Source organism: Mizuhopecten yessoensis, unplaced genomic scaffold (genome assembly GCF_002113885.1).
Source record: "Mizuhopecten yessoensis strain PY_sf001 unplaced genomic scaffold, ASM211388v2 scaffold2435, whole genome shotgun sequence".
In the NCBI taxonomy this organism is placed as follows: domain Eukaryota; kingdom Metazoa; phylum Mollusca; class Bivalvia; order Pectinida; family Pectinidae; genus Mizuhopecten; species Mizuhopecten yessoensis.
This window is the reverse complement of record NW_018404545.1, coordinates 318857-341957: the sequence shown is the minus strand read 5'-3', so window position 1 is coordinate 341957 and position 23101 is coordinate 318857. Positions and strand designations below refer to the sequence as shown.

The following is a 23101-nucleotide window of genomic DNA, read 5'->3' as shown; positions in this document are numbered from 1 at the left end:
TGAGAGCGTGATTCAAGCACCAAACTTTAATTTGAAAACCGCCTTGATAAAGTTTGGGAAGTAACGAAAGGAGTTTCACAACAACATCGGAGAGACGTCAGATCAAGACAATGTTACAAATCATAATTAAGTATAGAATATGATATGAATATAAAGGCAGATATGCTTGAGTTGGTATAAACTTACTTAAATTAGCAAGGAAATAGTAAGATGTTCAGAAGCGAACCTAGCAGAAGAGAAACTGTTGGTAAGAAAGCTAGAACAGCATTAACACCAGTACCAAACACCCCATCGTTACTCGTGTATGGAGCTTATACGGCAGCTGTGGAAGTTGGGATTTTGAAAAAAGAAGTTTGGAAAATGATTTAAACCGGTTCATGACTATTTCCGATGAATTTAAACATTGTCTTCGGTGCTAAATTCAAAGGATGACAACATGGAGCGGGATGAAACATCCATTTAAACAGCTAGTTTGGTATAGGAACATGTCGAGTCTTGAGACGTCGTAGTGAACGCTTTGCGATTGAACAGCTGCGTCGTTGAAAGGGAGCGTTTTGGTGGCGGAGATGTGATGGTCTGGGGTGGTAGTTGTGATGGTAACCGTTCCAAATTTATTGTAGTGCCTGGGAGTTTGAATGGGGTGCGCTATACTCCCATTTTCACAGCGTCATGGCTCTGGAGCTTTTTATTCAACAATTGCAACAATTCCGCTTGCAATTCGCGTGAGCAGAATATTTTTCCTGTAAAACCAGTGTTGGATTAGCCATCTAAATCACCCGACATGTCGCCGATAGAGCATGTTTGAGATACTCTAGGGCGAAGCGTTAAGAAACCTAATTAATTATTTTCTATTCTCCGGAAAATGTTCGGTGTACAATTACCATTTTTTTCAAAACATTTGAATAGAATAAATATCCCTTAAATATAAAAAGGATGAGTCCTCTTTGTTTTCCTCCTCGGCTCAAGGTTATTACTTCTAAATTGTGTAAGTCTAAGGTTTCATATGATCCAGGTACTATGGTTTGGAAACAACCATGTGATTTATTGACCTTTAATGCTCTTAGCATGCTTTTATATATTGAGAGAATGAAAATAAATGTTGTACACATAAATCCTCCTCAGGACCAACGTTAAGTCGTGATAGCAGTGCTTGCAGACACCTCTCAGTTTTGAACCTCAGACTAGCCCTATCGACATGGTACATGGTCTCGCATGTACAATTCTGCAACTATCTATTCCTTGAACAAAAGCTTTTGTGAAGCCATTTTACTGACCATTCGATCCCTTTCTAATGTCTGTGTCGGAAACACGCCTGATATCTCCATTTAGCAGTCTCAATTACGCTAGATTAAGTGTAACGGGAATCACAGACGCCCAGGTTCTATCATTTAGTCACATACTTTTGTACTGTACAATTGTATTCCGCGCAGGGACTTCACATCGTGCCGATCGCATTGTCTGGTCTGTGATATTGAGTAGACCTGAACCATTCTAGATGAGGTTACGGTCGACTACGTCGTATACATTGCTACATGTATCCACACATCTTTCAAAGCAACGCTGTTCAGTTTCGCCTGGAAAACAACCGACAAGCAGAATCTGGCTCATATGTAAAAAGAACACTGTTACGTTTTATAAACACCCGACGATGGTCGGTGACGAAGTGTCAATATTATAGTGTTAAAAGCGCCGCACTTTTAATTGGTCTATTTTCAAGTGATTTTAGATGGTTTTGGCAGATACAGGACTGCCAGGTAATGTCCTCGAGATTTCACCCATAACAGCTGTATCCAAGCGGTCATATGCGGGGTTTGCCGCTTTGCGGACGGTCGGACGTCTACCAATTAGGTACAGACGAGTTTCTAGCCACACATGTACAGTGAACGCGACGATAACAGCGTTGCAATGTCGTCACATTGGAGATGTGTACCGACTGATAAGGTGTACGAGCTAGGGTGCTGTCTCATTCATCGTTCACACTTGGGCTAGCTCCCGCGTGTTAGACGCCTTGTTTGGAAGTTTCTTAACGCATCGTTTTACTGCAGAAAACTTCTTCTGCTAACGCGACTGGTAACTAAGCGCAGGCGCATATATTATCTTCTTGAAAAATAGCGTCAGTGCCATGTCGTTGCAAAAAATAAAAAGCATACCGAGTATTGTTTAAGCAATACATGACCCCTACCGGCCCCCGCTAGTTATAACACTGTAATGATTTACAAAAATGTTGCCCTTTGGTGTTAATTTGGGAAAATGAAAAGTATACAATTAGCTTGTACCTGAACTATATCGATTATGGAATTTGTTATCGATAATCGGAATAGAACAGGACAAATCGATCGATGTTCGATTATTATATATCGATCATCAGTCCATCACTGGCTTCAACTTGTCCAGGATTTTGTATTAATAGTAACGGTGGCCTTGACCTCAACTCTACAACCCTGAAACTCAAACTTGTCCGAGACATTATGGTCCTTTGTTTGAAGTTTGATCCAAATCCCTCAAGGAATGAAGCTGCTAGAGCGCTGACAACGGATTTTCTAAATATAGTAATGGTGACCTTGACCTTATGCCGACAACACTGACACTCAAACATCTCTGAGATATTATGGTCTTTTGTAGTTGTGTGAAGTTTGATCAAAATCTCTCAAGGATTAAGGCCTCTAGAGCGCTGACAATGGATTTTCTAAAAAGATTGTAACGGTGACCTTGACCTTGACCTTGACCCGACAACCCTGAAACTCGAATTTCTCCGAGATATTATGGTCTTTGTAATTGTGAAAAGTTTGATTACATTCCTTGATGGAATGAAGTCGCTAGAGCGCTGACAATGAATTTTCTAAAAATAGTAACGGTGACCTTGATCAAAAAACCCTGAAATTCAAACTTGTCCGAGATATTATGGTCCTTTGTAATTGTGTAGTTTTGATCAAAATCCCTCAAGGAATAAAGCCGCTAGAGCGCTGACAACAGATTTCTAAAAAGAGTAACGGTGACCTTGACCTTGACCCAACAACCCTGAAACTTGAAATTGTCCGAGATATTATGATCCTTTGTAATTGTGTGAGGTTTTATCAAAATCTCTCAAGGAATGAAGCCTCTAGAGAGCTGACAATGGATTTTCTAAAAATAGTAAAGGTGACCTTGACCTTGAATCAACAACACTGAAACCCTTTCTTTGACCGAAAACTTTAGAACAATTACATTAATTAACGTTTTTGACCAGTCAGTAGTGTAATTCACAAGTTATATGCAAAAACACACGAACACCTCATAGGGCTTCCAGACATTCACCCTTCAATATTTTAATGAATAATGTGTCTCTTGTTAGGTTTCCCATATCTTTATACTACAAACTCGACGTTTGATTCAATCAATATAGAGGTATTCCCCATGGGAAAGTGTTAACCTTTCCTTTCTTACTTGGTATATGTTTCTGAACACTTCAGACCTGGCTTTTTATTATCTGGCCTTTAGTACCACTGGTGAGTTGTAAATGGACATAATGGCCGTATGGTGCTGTAGAATGCATTGCATCCTTAATTCCTCTTTATAGTGAATACAGTACGACAGTCAGGTGAAGTGTTTGGGTCTATCCGGTAGGAAGCCAGTACGACAGTCAGGTGAAGTATTTGGGTCTATCCAGTAGGAAGCCAGTACGACAGTCAGGTGAAGTGTTTGGGTCTATCCGGTAGGAAGCCAGTACGACAGTCAGGTGAAGTGTTTGGGTCTATCCGGTAAGAAGCCAGTACGACAGTCACAGTACGACAGTCAGGTGAAGTGTTTGGGTCTATCTGGTAGGAAGCCAGTACGACAATCAGGTGAAGTATTTGGGTCTATTTGGTAGGAAGCCAGTACGACAGTCACAGTACGACAGTTAGGTGAAGTGTTTGGGTCTATCCGGTAGGAAGCCAGTACGACAGTCAGGTGAAGTGTTTGGGTCTATCCGGTAGGAAGCCAGTACGACAGTCAGGTGAAGTGTTTGGGTCTATCTGGTAGGAAGCCAGTACGACAGTCAGGTGAAGTATTTGGGTCTATCTGGTAGGAAGCCAGTACGACAGTCANTACGACAGTCAGGTGAAGTGTTTGGGTCTACCAGGTAGGAAGTAACCAGAGATTGAGGAATTCCCTCAGTGCTCGGAGACAGGATGATATGGAGGATAAGATGGAGATCGGGTACAAATTTACATTTATTTAAAGGTGGCAGGCATGGAACTTTCTGCGGTCTTTAGCGGATTTGCGGTACTGGAGGATATTGAGAACCATAGAGGGATCAGGGTAGCATCAGCGACACCAACGGCTGTGGTTCCGGCAAGAAAATGTAAAGATTGAGCATCAGTTTTAATCAAGAGATTGTTCCTGGAGGGAATAGCATGGTACATATTTTGAGAGCCTGTCCCTAATGTCACCTCAGTGCTGATTTCAGGGGAGATAACACTTGACTGATGTTGGATGCATGTCTGCTGTACTATCTGTGTAGTGGTATAAAGGTTCAAATGTATAGAGACTGCTGGTCAGATTTGCGCTTACAAAAACCTGGCTCAATATGTACACGCTAAGATCAAATAAATAACAACTAAGGATGTGTCTGTGAATCGTCAGTTTAATAGTGGGTTCAATATTGCACAAGTAGGAATACATCCATAGTTACTATTCCTCAATCACATCAATATTAACAATACAATATAAAATGGCCAATGTAGAACTCTACTATTAAATGACACAAAATAAAATGCGAATATAAGCAAGTCTGACTCCTAAATTGGTTCTAAAAGAAAATAGGCTGCAATGGATGTATGATAAAAATCGGAGATGTCCTGGTAAAGTTTCAGTAAAATAAAGTTAGTGTGATGATAATTTGTTATTTTCTTCTGCAAGTTGGAAACACACTGAACACTCTTTAATCAAAACTTATTGATAAAAAGAAACAATAGCTGATGACCCTATTGTGTCAGAATAAATAGAGAGGGGAAGTAACTCATGCATTACATTTAAGCTAAGGAAGAAATATTGACACATTGGCAATAAATTTGTGAAATTTTCAAAATCAACAAACGTGTTTTATATTGTTTCTAATGTATGATTGATTATTCCAAGCTGAACTGACAATAAAAATGATTAAGCTTTACATTAAATATTACTACATCCCTCGTCTCTCTACAACACTTCGTAGCATGGGTTACTTTCAATCACAATTTGAAATCGTATCCCAGTAAGATTTTATCTCCAGAAATACACAAGTAATAGAGAATGATATTATGATATTAAACGTGTCAGAAATACACAAGTAATACAGAATGATATTAAATGTGTCGTAAAACCAAGTAATACAGAATGATATTAAATGTGTCAGATATACACAAGTAATACAGAATGATACTAAATGTGTCAGAAATACCTAAGTTAAACAGAATGAAATTAAATGTGTCAGAGATACACAAGTTAAACAGAATGAAATTAAATGTGTCAGAAATACACAAGTTAAACAGAATGAAATTAAATGTGTCAGAAATACACAAGTAATACAGAATGATATTAGATGTGGCTGACTAGTCGTGACAGTAACTTTTCACTGTCACATTCCAATAGAGTTTCTAAATATTTATATTTTCAAAAATTCCCAACCAACGTTCTGGAATGAAACAATTATATCTGGCACAAGATCAAATGGCATGTATTTATATAACACAATATGGTACATAGGCAGTTTTACCAGAAGCCAACAGTATACTTACTGCAAACATTAATATTTACTATGCCTGCGTATTTAATACTGATACCACAAACAGTAGCAATCCCAACGGCAGATAAATAAACTTCACACAATCTGATTATTCCTTTAACCTCACAAATACACTCAGCTGCTACAACGAAAAATATCCTTGCTTGTCCGTATCATTTCTTAGTGTAGAATATCCTTGCTTGTCCGTATCATTTCTTAGTGTAGAATACTCATCAAGTTCATTTTAAAATATTGGCAAGTTTTGCAGATTTAAAATCAGTCCGTAACTGGATAATGGATAATAATACAGTCTTGTCTATGCCCGCCTGTATAAGAAACAAAAAAGAAACTTAAAAAGAATTTTAGATTTTTTTTAAAGTATCCCTGGGAAATGATTTTAATATCAATCAAAACAGAGCAACAAAGTTTACGAACTAGATACCACAACATTTACACTGAACTTTCTTTATTTGGGTTATTCTTTCATATTTTACATATTAAAACTTTCTTTACAAAAATTGACACAAAATATATTTATTTTCATTTCTTCTTAAAAGAGACACAAATCATTGGGATTGATATGTCTCATCTGTGACCTGCTTTGACCATCAATGCACATGTCAAGTTTGGTAAACTAACTTAAACACAAAAACTGAATGTTGATGGAGATGCTGACCAAAGTCAATGGACCATGAAAGGTAGGTCGCATCCAGTATTTGATGCATAGGTTGAGATATACTACCCAAGATGTATCTGTGCTCCAAGTTTGGTTGGTCTAGCACTTACACTTTCAGTGAAACTAACTTAAACCCCCAGGTTTAATGTTGACGACGCTGTCGCCAGAAAAGCAACACCTTTGTCTCGCTTTCACTACTTCGTGGCAGCGAGACAAAAATAACATCACATGTAATATAAAGTCAAAAATGCAGGGTTTATAGTACTGAGATAAAAGTAGATAACACTTTTGATTAAAGGTCAATGAACTCACCAACTGTTCACCACTGCAGACCTGTTTAAGGTTTTCTGGTACCACCACTAACAGGTTACACAGGGCGTGGAGTTTCTCAAACAGCTCTGTTACCATGGGAATCTTAAAGTCCTTTACACTCTTCCGGTACTCATTCACATCACATATCACTAACATGGCACCTGTATGTCAAAAGCATGTAATTAGTCATGAAATATATTCCTAAACTCATTCACATCACATATCACTAACATGGCACCTGTAGGTCAAAAGCATGTAATTAGTCATGAAATATATTCCTAAACTCATTCACATCACATATTACTAATTCATATATAACATGGCACCTGTATGTAAAAACATGCAATTATTCATGCATTTGTTTTCTAACCAAAGCACTGACATTTACAAAAACATTGGTGAACTCCAGAACGTATCACCACAGCTGTACACTCAGTACCTACCAAGCGAGTTGTACATGAATCCTTGTAGGTGGTCGAAGATGACCCGGTGGAGTCTCGTGCCGAGATCAGTAAACACAGCCTCCACATTCTTCCCATCCAAACTGCTGTGGATAGATCCTGATATTGTCCGCATGAAGTTCACAACCTTCAGACAAGCCTGGAGCAAACAGTAGATAGCATTAGGGTAAGATGTAGTCTGATCAATTGTTGTTGTTTGTACTAAAACTGTAGTAAATCCTTGTTATTTAATTGCAATATCAAGACTTCTATAGATCTGTAAATAATACTTCAATTGTAATACCATATCTTTAGATTATAAATTTTCTCATCACTTGCACGCAGGTGAAATCTTGAGTTGGTAATTATTTCCTTCCAATCAGTGACAATCACAATTACAGGATTATTTTTACCAATCAGTGATAATCACAATTACAGGATTATTTTTACCAATCAGTGACAATCACAATTACAGGATTATTTTTACCAATCAGTGACAATCACAATTACAGGATTATTTTTACCAATCAGTGACAATCACAATTACAGGATTATTTTTACCAATCAGTGACAATCACAATTACAGGATTATTTTTACCAATCAGTGACAATCACAATTACAGGATTATTTTTACCAATCAGTGACAATCACAATTACAGGATTATTTTACAAACACGTCATATCATCATATGGACAAGTAAAAAGTACTTAGGTCAAAGAACGAACTTTTTGATCTATTACATCATTTGACTTGTGATGTGTTGAGAAATTATATTTTCTAGCCATTAAGTAAGATGGGTTTTTTAACAAGATGCAAGTCATAGATTTATCAAACAAGGAAATAATAGTATTCAAGATTTAAGAGTTTTTATCAGTGTCTCCTAAATAGTATTTACATATGTTTATTGTACATCTGGTATATTGCAGTAAAAACAACTACTGTTTTTGTTGATACTAGAAATATAATTTCACATTAAGTCTTGGACCTTGCACCCGACTTGGAATTCTGCGATATTTTAGTATCAACAAAACCATTATTTGATATGTCTTTCTGCAGACACTTACTGGTGACACCATCTGCATGGCATCATTGTCCTCTGGTTTGAAGTCAGACTTCTTCTGCTCCGCGGCTAGAATATTTCTGACCCAGCCAGTAATGGCAGCATTAGAGCGGTCAAGACCCGTGTCTATCTTATTCTCCACCTGTTCTCGTAACTCTCTCTTCCTCTGTAAACACAGACTGTGTCTGGGAGAGGAACTGAAATAAAGAGAGCAGACTAACATCTGAGATATGTAATAATATGACAAATGTGAATACATTCTTTGTGATACGATCTGCTCAAAACTACTTTATCACAGGTATGTTTTTCTTCATGGATTGGTACATGTGTATTATTTTGCGATTGTTTTTTTTTTTTTTTTAATTTTATCAATTCCCTATTTCAATGTTTTATCTGATGACACATGTCCTTACAAGAGACGCCTGTTTAGTTACTGAAGCTTACATGACTAGAGGAACCAGACTGTCCATGAACTGTTTCTCAAACAGATGAAAGAGTGTGTTGGCCTGGCCTACTACATCAAAGAAGTACACCTCTGGCTGTGACTTGGGGTCAGGCAGGGGAATGGCTGTAAACAGAGCACATAGCAACAGAATTACCAACTTAATACTGACATCTGATGTTACAGTATAAAGCATTTAACCGTCAATAATTGTGTAGACACTCTTACTCTATGAAATATGTTGACCATTAAAATTGTTAAATACTCTTGTCAGAAATATGTTCCTGTTGAAAATGAAATATATCCTTACTCATTGAGATTTTGTTTACAAAACCAAAAGGCTTCTCCTTGAGGGCATTGCTATGCAATGCATTGTAAACAACCTTAAATATAATCAAAAATACCTTGTAATCCAAGTTCCACAGCGTAGTCTATATGCTCAATTACCAAGAACTGGACCAAAACCTCGAAGATTTGTACAGCATTCCCCGACATGTCTGAACTGCTGGACAACTAGGGGACAGAAAACAGGATTATAGTACCATGTGTACGTTGTAATAGTGTAGACAGAATGTTTTTTTACATATGTGCATGGATACAATAACTTGAACTAGATCGTTGTTGTTTGAAAACATTGGTTGCTTTTCCGATTGTTTGACTCTGATCACACTTGAAGGACAGAAACCTCACTGACAGTACAATAATTTATTGTAGATGTGACGGCCTGTTTTGGCTCCTATCACTGACAGTACAATCATTTATTGTAGATGTGATCGGCCTGTTTTGGCTCCGATCACTGACAGTACAATAATTTATTGTAGATGTGATCGGCCTGTTTTGGCTCCTATCACTGGCAGTACAATCATTTATTGTAGATGTTATTGGCCTGTTTCGGCTCCTATCACTGACAGTACAGTAATTTATTGTAGATGTGACGGCCTGTTTCAGCTCCTATCACTGACAGTACAATGATTTATTGTAGATGTGATCGGCCTGTTTTGGCTCCTATCACTGACAGTACAATAATTTATTGTAGATGTTATCGGCCTGTTTCGGCTCCTATCACGGACAGTACAATCTTTTATTGTAGATGTGATCGGCCTGTTTCGTCTCCTATCACTGACAGTACAATCATGTATTGTAGGTGTGACGGCCTGTTTCAGCCCCTATCACTGACAGTACAATCATTTATTGTAGATGGGATAGGCCTGTTTCGGCTCCTATCACTGAAAGTACAATCATTTATTGTAGATGTGACCGGCCTGTTTCGGCTCCTATCACTGGCAGTACAATCATTTATTGTAGATGTGACAGCCTGTTTAGGCTCCTATCACTGACAGGACAATCATTTATTGGAGATGTGATCGGCCTGTTTCGGCTCATATCACTGACAGTACAATCATTTATTGTGGATGTGATCGGCCTGTTTCGGCTCCTATCACGGACAGTACAATCTTTTATTGTAGATGTGATCGGCCTGTTTCAGCTCCTATCACTGACAGTACAATAATTTATTGTAGATGTGACGGCCTGTTTCGGCTCCGATCACTGACAGTACAATCATTTATCGTAGATGTGATCGGTCTGTTTCGGCTCCTATCACTGACAGTACAATCATTTATTGTAGATGTGATCAGCCTGTTTCGGCTCCTATCACTGACAATGAGAAAGGACTCCTCGGTCTTTATCATATTGCCTGTTTTATATGGTTCTCACCACTTTGCAGCGTTTGAAGGCATTCTTGGCCTCCTGTAGCAGACTTATTGTCACTTCCTGTGACAAGAAGGTCTCTCCACCAAAGTTCTCTATGGCAGGTCCAATGTTGATGTTGGTTTTGGTCATCGTCCCGATCTTTGCCTGTAAATCCCGTCTCAACTCTGACAAGCTGGGTCATGATAAATAAGCAAAATACCATACTGTACGAAGTATTACAATCAAAATCACATGATTCATCACACACATATTATCATAGGACTTTAGTAAGATGTGAATCTGACAAAGAATATTACAAAGGACGTCTTCTTCACCAACTGTTACCAGGTTGTAATTGAAGAGCTAAGGGGAGCCAAAGGGCACTGGCGTGTTACTGGTATGTTACTGGTAATATCAGGTAGTAACAAACGGCCTCTTGTCTTCCCACACTGAGACATCACTTACCCTCCTGACTGGATCTGTTTCTTTGTGTGATCTTTGCCATCATAGTATCTCTGCAGGTGTGCAGAGCATCGCTCTTTTAAATATTTGGTTTCAAAGCTAGAAACAACAATGAATCATGGTACAATAATTGAATTCATAGTAACATTCACAATATCTATATATTAATGTAAGATCACACATACAAAAATGTTTTTTTTAAATCAAGTAATCAGATCGATGCAAAGTTTTAATTAATCTACGTAATAGTTTATAACCAGGCTTACTATAATAATATTTTCAGTGTTGACATGTAAAAACAAACAAAAATAAAATAGCAGTCTGTAATAGAGCACTGAGTAACAGGTACACACACGGTCATTTGCCATCAATAAGCCCTTAGTACGGTGGCAAATGTTCTGAGAGGTTATAACTAGCTCCACAGAGGAGAGCTCTAAAAGGCAGCATTGGCAAAATCAGCCAAAAAAGTTACATATGATAGCAAAATAAAATAATACTAAATGCATCAAATACATGTGTATGTACACAAGGACAAGCTAATGAAAGCCTCTCACAGCAATCCTGATACCTACTTAATGTAAGCCTCTAGGTGCTTCACAAATATACTCTTGGTCAGTTTGGTCAGGAACAGGCTGTCATTTCCCATCTTAAATACTGATATATCTTCTGATAACTTCATCGTTCTGACAGGAAAGAACACAAAATAAACATTTTGTAACAGTCACAGAAATGTTTAATGATCCTTTTGTTATATCTCTTCAAGTTGGCATCAATAATACAAGACATTGAAATGTCATCACTGTAATTTATTTATGGGAGAGAGGTATTAAAAAACAAACTTTCCAGAGACAAATAAAATGTACGGATGATTTGCTTACTTAGCATATATAACTGACAAGATTACCTTGTGTAGAGTTGGAAAAGTGTTATAAGGTATTCCTCTGGGTCCTCTTTGGATTCCAGTTTGGATGCAATATGTTTCTGTTAAGGAAAAGAAAACAATTAAAATGAAGTATGGAAACTAATTAAGTTATAAAGCAGCCTCATGTAATCCTCACACGAAACACAGTGACAAATAGTTTCCTTTTCATAAGAGAGCGATGAAAAAATCCAGAACTTTTAATCACATTATCAAGAATGTATACCAATGTTTACACAGGTATTCATCAAGTACTCAGCATCATTCAATGTTACGCTATGTATTGTCTTTAACATCAGCGTTCTGTATTGTCTTCAATACAACATGGCAGAGCATGTCTTGCAAAAAGGAATATGCAAAATATATGTTGTAGGTGTAATCACAGCATACCATGGTGGTAATGTGATAAACAGTGCAGGTACTGTCACACTGGTCAAAGTCCATCAGCACAGCAATTAAATACACACTTCATCTTTTGTAGAAAGGTTCACATAGTATGACCAGTCAATTGTTTTTGTCTGATGAAGGTGACAGAGTACACATCGTACTAGTCAACGAAATGTCACAATTCAACACTTCACTGGTTGTGCTATTTGAGTCTGTATACAAACCACATTTACCAACCTCAAAAAATACCTGCAGTTTAGTGTTGTAGATAGTCTGTACAAATTTGGCCATGACTGTGTCTGGACTGCTGAACACACCGGTGACAAGGTCACTGGTCCTCGTACACAATGGCACCACGTCATCAAACGGATCCAACTTCTGGAACGCCCCCTGGTCAACAAAATCAGCGCGTAAACATTACACAAAACTGATTCTTTCATCACTAAAAGTTTTATTTTTGACAAAACATATGAATAATATAACAGAATTTAATGAAAATCTTCTAATAATTATCTTATCATAATTTTAGTGCTTGAAGTTACTGTAAGCTTTAGTCCCGAGTACTGTTGACTATAATAGGTTTACTGTAATAGATCAAATGGTACTTACCTTCATAGACTCCTCTATAAAGGCATCAACACATTCACCATAACCCTGGAATTATCACAAATTATAAGTCTGTACTATTTCCAGCAGAATATGTTCATTCTTTATTACTTAATGTTTATATCTTTTATACACTGTATTGGCAAAACAACCAGATACGGTCATACAACAGAAACAAAGGTGTTGGCTCCTTCTCCTTAAATTTTGTTTTAATATATCAAAATGAAAAAGTGATTATAGATTTTATTTTATTTTAAATTTAGTTTTAATATATCAAAATGAAAAAGTGAATATAGATTTTATTTTATTTTAAATTTAGTTTTAATATATCAAAATAAAAAAGTGATTATAGATTTTATTTTATTTTAAATTTAGTTTTAATATATCAAAATGAAAAATTGATTATATATTTTATTTTATTTTTAAATTTAGGTTTAATATATCAAAATGAAAAATTGATTATATATTTTATTTTATTTTTAAATTTAGGTTTAATATATCAAAATGAAAAATTGATTATATATTTTATTTTATTTTTAAATTTAGTTTTAATATATCAAAATAAAAAAGTGATTATAGATTTTATTTTATTTTAAATTTAGTTTTAATATATCAAAATGAAAACGTGATTATAGATTAAAGAGGCTCTATGTATTATTTGATATATTTAACAACAGATAATCATTTTTGTTTTATTGAAGTTGTATGTGTCCTTTCTTTTCAAGTTTTGTCCATTACAGGAATAGTATCATCTTTATCATTCTCAAAATAACATTACCATCCTCAAACATCTGACATCAACCTCAAATAAATGTTACCAACATTTACTGTGATACTCTGTATAAAGATAGCATATCAGTATTTCATACTTCTCACACTTAATTTCAAATAAGGAAGAAAAACACTGCTTTTAACAATATATTTTTTGAAACTTTTCTTACTTTGAAGTTAGACAAGACAAAAGCAACCCTTTTCATCTTCCGTCTGTCCTCATGACGATGGGCTATCAGAAATTCTGCAATCAACTCCTTCTCAATATGGAGGTATCGATCTGTGATCAAATACAAAGTTGTATAATTCCATGTAAACAGTATAAGTGAATACAAATGGATTAACAGGACATATACTTATAAGTTGATACTTTACACATAAGCCATCATTGACAATTTTGCGTGAATTCTGGAAAGGCTGCTTTGTATTATTTTTAATTTACAGTCAAGCCGTAACCTTCAAGTAATTGTGTTCATGATAGAATAATTACATCGGGTGCAGTTGGTTTATAGAACAAACACAAGTTACACAACTTAAATATAAATGTAGTCTATTGTAACATACCCCATATTTTCTTTCTGGCATTGTCGAATCTGTGAACACAAACATTTTTTTACTTCATCAATGAAATCTAGAATATTACATTTCGCAACATTACATAGCATGTAAAAGTGACATCAGTCACAAACAGAACCAAAAATGCGTCTATGATCTAACATCCGTACAGATGAGGTCTACCATTCAACTTGTTAATGCTATTTTTACCGGGTGAGAATGTGAATACCTGGTAATAGTTTACCGGGTGAGAATGGGAATACCTGGAAATAGTTTACCGGGTTAGGATGATAATACCCGGTAACAGTTTACCAGGTGAGAATGTGAATACCTGGTAATAGGTTACCGGGTGAGAATGTGAATACCTTTTAATAGTTAACCCGGTGAGAATGTGAATACCTGGTAACAGTTTACCGGTAGAGAATGTGAATACCTGGTAACAGTTTACCAGGTGAGAATGTGAATACCTGGTAATGGTTTACCGGGTTATAATGATAATACCCGGTAACAGTTTACCGGGTGAGAATGTGAATACCTGGTAATAGTTTACCGGGTTAGAATGATAATACCCGGTAACAGTTTACCGGGTGAGAATGTGAATACCTGGTAATAGTTTACCGGGTGAGAATGTGAATACCTGGTAATAGTTTACCCGATGAGAATGTGAATACCTGGTAACAGTTTACCGGGTGAGAATGTGAATACCAGGTAATAGTTTACCGGGTTAGAATGATAATACCCGGTGACAGTTTACCGGGTGAGAATGTGAATACCTGGGAATAGTTTACCGGGTGAGAATGTGAATACCTGGTAACAGTTTACCGAGTGAGAATGTGAATACCTGGTAACAGTTTACTGGTAGAGAATGTGAATACCTGGTAATAGTTTACCGGGTTAGAATGATGATACCCGGTAACAGTTTACCGGGTGAGAATGTGAATACCTGGTAACAGTTTACCGAGTGAGGATGTGAATACCTGGTAATAGTTTACCGGGTGAGAATGTGAATACCTTTTAATAGTTTACCCGGTGAGAATGTGAATACCTGGTAACAGTTTACCGGGTGAGAATGTGAATACCTGGTAATAGTTTACCGGGTGAGAATGTGAATACCTGGTAATAGTTTACCGGGTGAGAATGTGAATACCTGGTAATAATTTACCGGGTGAGAATGTGAACACCTGGTAACAGTTTACCAGTAGAGAATGTGAATACCTAGTAACAGTTTGCCAGTAGAGAATGTGAATACCTGGTAATAATTTACCGGGTGAGAATGTGAATACCTGGTAATAGTTTACAGGGTGAGAATGTGAATACCTGGTAATAGTTTTCTAATTATGTGGTGAGAGGTAGACGATAAATTAACAGTGAAAAATTCCTGCAATGATCTTGTAATCACAGACCAGTCATGTGACTAACATGTGATAATAAATCGGACGTGAAACCTGTGATTGATAAAAACAAGATGTAAACAGAATGGGTCTGAAAAACCCATTATTAAAAAATTAAGCTTTTCCATGAAACTATGAATTTGTTTTTACTTTTCTGCCACTGGAATTCATACTTCTAAAGCTATGTAACATAACTTACTTTTCTCCCACTGGAAGTTCCAAAGCTATCTGATATAACTTCTGAATTATTTCTGCAGCCAACTGAAGCTAAATGAAGCAGAGGTAAGATTATACACTACATGTATATACAGTCATACTGTTTATACACCATAACAAGAGTTCCGCGAGACGGTACATGATATGCCTGTAAGATGTAGAATGAGCAGTTTGCCACAAAGGCCATAAGTGCATAAATGTTGGAGAGATAAGCGTCTCTCAAGCTTGTCTGAGCTTTCATGGCAATGAACCTTCCTACCAAGTTTGAAATTAATCAAATGAACCTTCCTATGAAGTTTGAAATGAATCTATTCAAAATTACTGAAGCTATTGAGCAGAAACTGTTTCGGCAATTCTACAAAGGGCCATTACTGCATAAATAAGCGGCAAATAATTTTGGTTATCAAAATTGGCCGAGCTTTAATGGCAATAAACCTTCCTATGAAGTTTGAAATGAATCTATTTAAAATTACTGAAGTTATTGAGCGGAAACTGTTTCTGCAATTATACAAAGGGCCATAACTCCTTAAATAACAAGCGAATAATTTTGGTTATCAAACTTGTCCGAGCTTTCATAGAAATAAACCTTCCTATGACGTTTGAAATTAATCCGTTCAAAATTACTCAAGTTATTGAGTGGAAACTGTTTCGACAATTCTACAAAGGGCCATAACTCCGGACGGGCGTATAAAAATGTATAGAAACTAAACTGTGGTTCTTATGTAAATTGTTTCTCCGATTATATAAAATTATAGTTGATAGATATGTACTAGTGTATAAACAATATATACTATCAACATTTATACAAATAACACATTGCTTAATTCTTATATACATCTCCACTGTACTGACCTTACTATCTTTATTATACACACAGGTTTTTACTGCTATCGACTTATCATTTAAAATTCATAAATAGGCTATCAAAAAAACAACCTGAATATACCACTTATTATATAATTCTATAAACAAGAAATTTTACCTGAAAAGGATCAGTGAACACTGATGACTTAGGTTCATCGTAGTGGAGGAACTCATTGAAAAAGTTCATGAGTCGTTGGGCATCAACGGCCCGGGCCCTGGGCGTGTTGACACCCTCCAGCTGGTCTCCCAGGTGGACAACCTTAGTGGCTACCAAGTTGATTCTCTCATCCAGTTCTTGGAAGTGGGAATATGATGCCTAGAATAGAAGGACATGTTTTATTTTCATGACATACAAATTTACTACTAATAGTGTTTTTTCGGGGGTTTTCATTGATAAATGATTTTACTTATTTTATATGTATATATCTATAAATCAATATGTCACTCAACTTACTACGTTTCTGAAGATCTCCGACTCACCTTATTACGTTTCTGAAGATCTCCCACTCACCTTATTGCGATTCTGAAGATCTCCAACTCATGATCACCTTATTACATTTCTGAAGATCTGCCACTCACCTTATTACGTTTCTGAAGATCTCCCACTCACCTTATTAGGTTTCTAAAGATCTGCCACTCACCTTATTACGTTTCTGAAGATCTCCCACTCACCTTATTACGTTTCTGAAGATCTCCCACTCTTTGCCAGTGTCTTTTCTCTTCCTCCTTACAAGCATCTTCCAATTTTTCTACTTTTTTCTCCATCTGTGCATTTTTCTCCTTCAAATCCTGAATCATCTTCTCAAAAGAACCATGAAGCAACATCGGGTCAAAGTCATCATGGTTACTTCTACCTTTGGTTCCCATGGTACGCCATGCCAGCCTTTCCACAAACTCATGAGCATTGAAAGGCTCCTGTATAAGTAAAATTTATGAATGAAAAAGATAAAGATGATGCAATGATGATTCATGTACATTTCTTTTTTGTAATTACACAAAACGGTCCCTGGCAACAACCTCATGAATGTGGAAAAAGTGGCTCTATGACTGCGAACAATTTTGGAACTTGGAATGGAAATGGTGCGTGTTTACGGAGGGAACAGATATCAAGTCTGTGGAAGAAGAATACATTTTGCGTGAATATAGGAGGTTTGTGAAACCCAGCATATTTGCGTACAACAATTTGAAATAAGATTTTGATGCGAGAAAGTTAGGTGAGAATTTTTCGACATCAAGAGGTTTCCACCTTTCTAGTATATGTATGTAACCAGTAGGTTAGTGTGATAACAAGACAGACTCATTTCTCCTTTCTAATGATTCTGTATGTACGGAAAAAGTAACCTACAACATACAATACATAGACTTACACATTTGACTGGAACATATAGGAAATAGCTATGGTCTATACTGACAAATGGACATCAATTAATGTATAGTACATGATGTAAGTTACACAAAGACATAGACAAAGACTTATGTATATATGAACTGCTCTGTCTGAGTGATGAGTGCAGAGTGAGTTAGGACTGGGGAGTTGGATGATACGTGCAGGGAAGTGGACGAAAAGTCTGTGCTATACAATGAAAACCTCTCACTCATGTTGATGTTTACGTAGCTATAGACATTAGTGGACTCGATCGGTACATACATGTACATATAAATATAACGTGCACATGTACCAAGTACAGAAAGGTTACAGTGTACACGTATGTTACCTACGCTTGCTCTTAACCCTCAAACATATGAAATTACTCTGAACACCTCAGTTTATCTGTATTTGTAAATATGGGTACGAATAAAAGACAAATCCTGATATATAATTCTTTGGGAGAAAGGCTGGTTACTCTAGTAGTAATGTGTGAGAGTTTCTTTGAAACCCTCAACTGTCTCTGCATGCGCATATCGCATTCTCATCAAGATGGTTCCAATCAATAACAGCTCGTAGAAAGAATAAATGTTTGAATTGGTTGACTTAGCACTAGTTTTACTAATGAAACACTGAGAGTTATTTGTCACACTTTTTTGGACAATGTTTGAATGCTTAAAGTCTGAGTATTTAGTGGCTCGAATTTGGGATTAGCTTTATTCGGGATTAAGAAATCTGACAAGGTGATTGTCGGTACCATACCCCTGTTTAGCTTGCATTGATTAGCATCACTAGTTCTCAGGTTCGTGTACATGTAATGCTTCAAAAACACAAATCTCCCTATAGTCAAAGTCATCACATCGTCATATATGCTATATATATTTCACCTTATCCTTCAAACGTGTTCACTATGCAAAATTCTACTCACACTATAGTTACCCTTATCCATGAAAGAATCTAGTCTTTCATATAAAATTAACGGAAACTTTTCGGTAGTCAATGTTTACGTTACACCCCTTTTTAACAAGACGTCGAACGTTAAGACCAAACCATTAATTACCTGTTCTAGTTCCTCCAGCGACATGGCTATTTATCAGATGATATTATTCCCAGAACACTGCTAAGTCATGTTATGAGATGATAAAAATCATATTTCACTTTCAATTGTCAAATCGCAGACAAACAGACTGATGATCACTGTGGCCAGTGTTTACTCAGGTGGCCATTTCCGCCTGAAGAACTCTACCAAAGGGGAATAACTCCTTATATCTCGACGTCGGTGTATGACTGTTAACCGCTTACCTCATACTTGACAACTTTTGGAAATGCCCACGGGATAGATTACGCGTGCTCTGAATTAAAATCATGAACAAAATGTGTGTATGTACACCCTAGGGAAGAGTGAAAATTACACTTTTAAATGGCAACTTTTGAGCTGTTCTTAAAATAGGGAGAGTTGGAACGTATTATTCTGCACCCCCTACCTCCTCCGGAAAAGCATAACATCTAGAAGCTCTGGAGAGGGTACCTAGCTAGTGCTTTTTGAAAGCAATTAATATTTGAGTGTTTAATTCATTCAATATTTAGTTTATTTAGTTTTGTTTCAGAATGTCTGGAGAGAGAAAAAGAAAGAAACTGGATCATTATTTGATAACTTAAGGATAAGTATAATCGGTAACCAGTACCCTAGATTCAGAATACGCAATACCAATCGTTGGCAGTGGTTATGAAAATCTAAGGTTTATTGTAATGGACAGGAACGGTCAGATTTTATGGGTTTTTTAAACATACAATTATTTCATCACTATTTCTGACCTCACACAATAAACACAAATTAAACCTTGCACTTGAGTCTTTTCTTACATGGCAGATACACCGTCATACTACACTGGGTACGTACATCGTTCCGAGTAGAATGTGTGTAAATATGTGATATCAACAAGAAATAAGAACATCGTTATCAGAGATGACACACATAAGGTAGTGTTAGATACTGTTAAAGTCCTTATTTTAGCGGACTCGAATTTAAGCGTATTCATGATCGTATTTTTAAATATTGGCGCATTGATGAATTGGCGCACTTACACTCTATGCAATAGGAAACTATATACAGGAGCTTCAATTATAGCACAGTCATATTGCAGCGCAATGTTTGAAACGTATAAGCGCTAAAATAAGAATACCACTAAAATATATACGTTAACAGTATCGGGGTGTTTCCATGTACAAAGATTTAAATGTAAATATACGAGTTAGTTTAAACTGAAAAGAGGAGTCGTATAGTTCTATATTGTTACGTAACGGTTATCTTCTCCTGTTAAAGGCGGCAAAAGATGTAATCATGAGTTAATTTATTATACATCTTATACAACACTTCAAGTTTCCTCCGTTTTCTTCGATTAGATATACAAATATAATATCGTAGTATAAAGTATTAATAAGGGTATAAGAAGGAAGTCCTAATATAATGCCATCAGCTTCACGTTGAGGTTTTTTTCTAACTTTTCAGATTAAAATGTAGTGCAACCGTCCCGCAACTCACAATCACATTCTAACACTGGTAAAATTATAAATCACCAAAAAAGCATGCCTACTTAATAAGTGTTTCAGTTTGCAAGCGTATCATGCCGCCATATTGGAATGTACGTACCGAATGGTATGTATACAGCCAGTTTCAGGAATAAGGTAAGTGCCAAAACTCAGTTGCATGCGCATCTACAATTGAAAGTGTTTTCAGAAGGATATTAATTCGAGGTTCTTATATACCGCTTTATCACAACCAAGTTCGTAGGTCGTCTCAACGCGGTTCACAAATTATTATCCTTGGTTATAGGACCTTTGCAACCAGCAAATACCTTTCTCAACTCCCTGTGGAGCATACAGCCGGAGCTGCCGTTTCAGCGCTTACATGTATCATTCAACAATCCCAGCACTGCCCAACCACGTACTCTTTTACAGCTGAGCAGACTGGAACAAGCAAGATACAACACAGTGCCGTGCCATGACTCGAACCCGCAACCCTTCGGTCACGAGCCCGGCGTCCTACCACTAGACTACCGTGCCTCCATGTTGTACACGTAGCACGGATTTGGATCCAATTCTGTGATTGTTTAGTGAAGAGGGGACAATCAATCACCTGGGTCACATTCGGACCGGAGGTTCTACAAGACACACCAATACACACTAAACTGTAGGAAGCTTACACAGGGTTTGGAAGCTTCAGATCTACAGAATGTACATGAGTAGGGGGAAATGTGTCGTTGCTAGAAACATGGGGTATGCTTTTTAGAACGTTTATCTTATTGGAATTATGATATTGAAATGATTTTCGATCGAAAATGTGTTTCCTCTTTAATCCGATAGAGGTTTTAAAAACAACATAAGTTGCGTATTAATTTTCCATGCACGAGAACGTTGTTTCCCATTAGTGCACAAGATCATCGGTCAGCAGTTAAATAAGCAGGAAAAGCTTGCAATTCTGTGAAGGCAATTTCCCCCATGATGCTTTGTGGTAACCTGCTCGCATATATACAAAAACCCGTCCACCACCATTTGTTGTCCAAATTTTGTCATAAAGCTTGATAGTTATTGTTTAAATAAGTTCAGGTGAACTCACATGGAATGTATAGGTTTACAAGACAAGGAAGTTTTCCCTGGTAAATAAAAAGACTTGGCTGTTTGCCAATCTTACGGCTTACTTCATACTTCTTTTTTGGACATGACGGTATGTTTTAACCTAACGGCTTACTTGAGAGTATGTTATCGACTTAAGCTTGATAGCGTATCTTTACGGTATCGTCAAGTATTTGGCTTGGACTCGTTTGTTTGTGTTTTACACCTTATTAACAGCTATGACCTGGACTCGTTTGTTTGAGTTTTACACCCTATTTACAGCTATAACTTGGACTCGTTTGTTGTGTTTTACACCCCATTAACAGCTATGGCTTTGGCTCGTTTTTTTTTGTTTTACACCCTTTTAACAGCTATGACTTCAACTCGTTTGTTTGTGTTCTACACCCTATTAACAACTATGACTTGGACTTGTTTGGTTGTGTTTTACACCCTTTTTACAGCTATGACTTGGGCTCGTTTGTTTGTGTTTTACACCCTATTAACAGCTATGGCTTGGACTCGAATATGTCATTTCATAGTTCTCACATTTTAACAATATGACTTTTTCTTTATAATTTTGCATCAAGTAAAACGTGTTAACATGTTCATTCAACACGCTGTTAAACGGTAGTGAGTGGAGTCTATTGGGAGGAACCTGCTGAGTTGTTGTTGGTGTTGGTGCATGATGTTCGTGATTGTATTGGTGGTGGTAGCGGCGGTTGTGTCTATGTTTGCAGTGGTTTTGGTGGATTAAAAACTTTATCTTCGTATGGCTTTAATATCCACGGTTATTAACCAATCAAATGTATGTGTAAAATGTGTTGATCAAAAATTGCTTTCCAATCAAATGTGTACGTTTCAAATTTGTTATTTAGAGTAATATTTTTAATCGATTTAAAAAAAAGAGATTATGGCAACAATTTTAAAGCTATTTTTATATGTTGGTGTTGGCTTAGTTATTGTACCACCGGAGTTCTATTGGAGCCTAGTTAAGTGATTGGTGTCAAGCTGTGATTATTCTCAATCTATACCAGTTATCGCTGACGAAGTTTCTGGTGGTGGCGAACTCGAGTGATGGGGCTGATTGCAGTATTACTCGTGTCGATGACAGTAACAATAATGTTACAAAAACGTTTGAATATCCACCAAATTAGAGTAGACTATTTGGAGATACTTAATGTTTTACAGATAACGAAACTTGCCAAGGCATCGGGTGAGGATTGAATTTGAGTATAATATACTGCTCAATCCCTGTATGCCACTGTAATATTGTTTAAGTTGTTATCTAGAGGTGTGCATGTTAACCCACATATATGGAAACTAGCTAGAGTCATGTCCATTTGTTTAAACAATGTAATAGGCATTCCTTGTCGAACTATCAATTAATTTCCCCTCTTTCAACAGTCGGCATTGTGTAAGCCTTGTCCTTTGAAGAGGAATCCCAAGGGAATTATTACCATGGTTGGAAAACTACATGCATCAGAGACAACAAAAAAGTATTCATCCTCGACAACTCTTTTTCTGTGGGTTATATGGAGTCAAATCTTCTGTGTGTTATATAGAGTCAAATCTTACGTGTGTTATATAGAGTCAAATCTTACGTGGG

General features: G+C 36.7%; 1 protein-coding gene across 1 annotated transcript; it reads right to left on the bottom strand.

The window, feature by feature from the left end:
- Positions 1–4585: 4585 nt before the first annotated feature.
- LOC110445985 (exocyst complex component 5-like) lies at positions 4586–19127 on the bottom strand. The gene is made up of 18 exons (XM_021490907.1): positions 18944–19127; positions 17190–17432; positions 16636–16833; positions 15637–15704; positions 14056–14084; positions 13662–13771; positions 12724–12768; positions 12364–12504; positions 11713–11789; positions 11381–11491; positions 10812–10907; positions 10371–10539; positions 9059–9167; positions 8657–8780; positions 8217–8409; positions 7154–7310; positions 6711–6871; positions 4586–6048 (listed from the first exon to the last, which is right to left on the bottom strand). The coding sequence occupies exons 1-18, from the start codon at positions 18965–18967 to the stop codon at positions 5962–5964; spliced, it is 2142 nt and encodes a 713-aa protein (XP_021346582.1). The 5' UTR covers positions 18968–19127; the 3' UTR covers positions 4586–5961.
- Positions 19128–23101: the final 3974 nt, after the last annotated feature.

Excerpts from the sequence above, each read along its gene's own strand:
- LOC110445985 (XM_021490907.1), bottom strand. The coding sequence starts at position 18,967 with ATGTCGCTGGAGGAACTAGAACAG. Across the intron at positions 12,505-12,723 it reads TTATAGAGGAGTCTATGAAG|GGGGCGTTCCAGAAGTTGGA; the intron begins GTAAGTACCATT and ends TTTGTTGACCAG. Across the intron at positions 6,049-6,710 it reads TCTGCAGTGGTGAACAGTTG|GCGGGCATAGACAAGACTGT; the intron begins GTGAGTTCATTG and ends TTTCTTATACAG.